Source organism: Frankliniella occidentalis, unplaced genomic scaffold (assembly GCF_000697945.3).
Source record: "Frankliniella occidentalis isolate FOCC.00 unplaced genomic scaffold, Focc_3.1 Scaffold102, whole genome shotgun sequence".
NCBI lineage: Eukaryota > Metazoa > Arthropoda > Insecta > Thysanoptera > Thripidae > Frankliniella > Frankliniella occidentalis.
The window spans coordinates 91,904-93,918 of record NW_026267231.1 but is presented as its reverse complement, the minus strand read 5'-3'; the positions used below and the strand labels follow the sequence as shown (position 1 = coordinate 93,918).

General features: G+C 49.6%; 1 protein-coding gene across 3 annotated transcripts in view; it reads right to left on the bottom strand.

Moving 5' to 3' along the window:
* The window catches only part of LOC113202765 (splicing factor, proline- and glutamine-rich-like), a 147,547-nt gene extending 145,796 nt beyond the window's left edge, over positions 1-1,751 (bottom strand). For all 3 annotated transcript variants that reach the window (XM_052269784.1, XM_052269785.1, XM_026417152.2), the window contains exon 1: positions 903-1,751. Coding sequence is in view for 1 of the 3 variants with exons in the window: in XM_026417152.2 (XP_026272937.1) it covers positions 903-920 (18 nt within the window). In the remaining 2 variants the exon portion in view is untranslated. The remainder of the gene's footprint in view (positions 1-902) is intronic.
* Between the last annotated feature and the right edge of the window lie 264 nt (positions 1,752-2,015).

Sequence of the window (2,015 nt, the reverse complement as noted above, 5' to 3'; positions counted from 1 at the left end):
GACCGGGCGGGACTCAGCAGCTTGATAAAAGTTTAATAAACGATTTGCATCCACAAGGACAAAATGAAGTCTTGCGGCAAATTAAATGACATGATCCATAGCGCCGGGGCAAATGAGGGCGTTAGCTCCTTCCCACCCCACTCCGCCGCACCCCAAGCCGAACCCGACCCACCCCGCCCAATAAAGTAGTTCAGCTTTACCGGAATGCTTTATCCCCTTCTACTGCTGCAATGACAGCAATATGAAGAGAATTTTAGATTATGTAACTCTTTCAATTAGATGTTGATTCATCGGAAATCCTAATCAATGGCAAAATCAATCTCCACAAGTAAATACTGCACCGAATGCTCAATGTAGGTAGACAAACTCTGCATGTTCGTGGTAACTGTTGCGATACTGTTCACAGATACAGCGCCCTTTCCACAACAGAAAGCATGCCTACGCAAACATTAACTATAGTGAGTACGCCATGCACCGTTCCACATGAACAGTAAGCATCCGATAAAGATTGTATGAACAGTGAGCGACGCTGACTGTTTTCAAAGCAAAAAAATATTGCTAGCGGGAATTATTGAAATGCATGGTAACGAACAAGTGAATAGATCTTTTGTAAACATTACAGAGAACTGTTAAATCACAGACTATATGTCATACGATATATATTTCAAAAATACCTTTTAAATTGATCCTAAGAGACTGTCTGTCAGAAACGTTGAGTCAGAAAAATTATATAGCTTCATAGATAGGTATAACATACGGTATTAAACTATATGTAGTATAAAACAATTGGATAAAAAATCAATGAAAGAATCATTTTTTTCAGCTGGGCATTCACTGGATTATTTCAAATGGTCATCCTGGTCATATTGGCATACTAAGCACTGTGGAGAACAATGGCTTACCTTGCTTTTCAACAGCATTGTTTACAGTTGTTAGGTTATGTCATCCATCCAATCAAGTTTTCCAGATAATGACGAAATCGACACTGACTGCTGAATGAAGATTCCATTTCGCCCAAAAGATAATCTGTCGACAATGTAGCATTTTGGGCAGAACTTGGGAAGATAACCCTTTGTCACCAACGACCCAAACATCACTGTTGTTTGACACTTGATACACAGAAGGAAAAGTTACGGACGGTTCATAACGTAGTCGTTACTAACGACACCAAAAACACGAATATCATTTGGGTCAACTCGCAACTTTCTGAGTATCGGTACAGAAAATATGTTTTTCATGTCGGCCAGCTGATCGGCAGTGTTCCTTGTCGCCGGCTTCCTCGCGTCGCGCTTTCTCACTCCACTGAGTGGTGCACCGCACGCCGCTGCCGCTGGTGGCGCTCGCAGCGGCGCTTACATACTTTGTACTTGTACGCGGTTCAAACAGTCACAAAGTCACGGCAAAAGTACATTGACGAAGAGGAGCAGTGCGTACAGAATCGGAGTGGTGTACCGCTCGGTCTCGGTGCAAGTCGCAGCCACCTTCTGGTGCACTGGAAGACAGTCGCATGCGCACCCGAGTCGGTTCGGGCTGCACGACTTGTGACAGTCCTGACTTTCGTCACAGTCCCCGTCACACGCGGGGTGGTTCCGCTCGCACTGCCTGTCGAAGTAGACCCCCTCCCACAGGACGTTGTCGGACGGCAGCAGGCTGCTCTCGGGGAGGCCGATGCAGCTGCACCTGCAGTTGAAGTTGACCACGCACATGAGCCGGCACACATCGTCGTCCTCGGCGTTGTCGCTCTCGCTGCAGGCCCCGGAGGCGCACTGCAACAGGAGGAAGGGGTTGGGCGAGGGACAGAGGGTGGTCGGAGGAGGGGGCAAGGCGAGGCGGGCCCCGCCCGCCGCGGCCCTCGCACTGCTGCACAGATACCAACCTGACGCTCGCCGATGCACTTGAGGTACCCGTCCCAGGCGTCCGCGGTCGTATGGGCTCGCCGACCTGGCCCGGGATGTCGACGGGCAGCTCCGCGGCGCCGGCCGCGGCCCGCCCTGCTGTGGAAGCAGGAAGCGGAC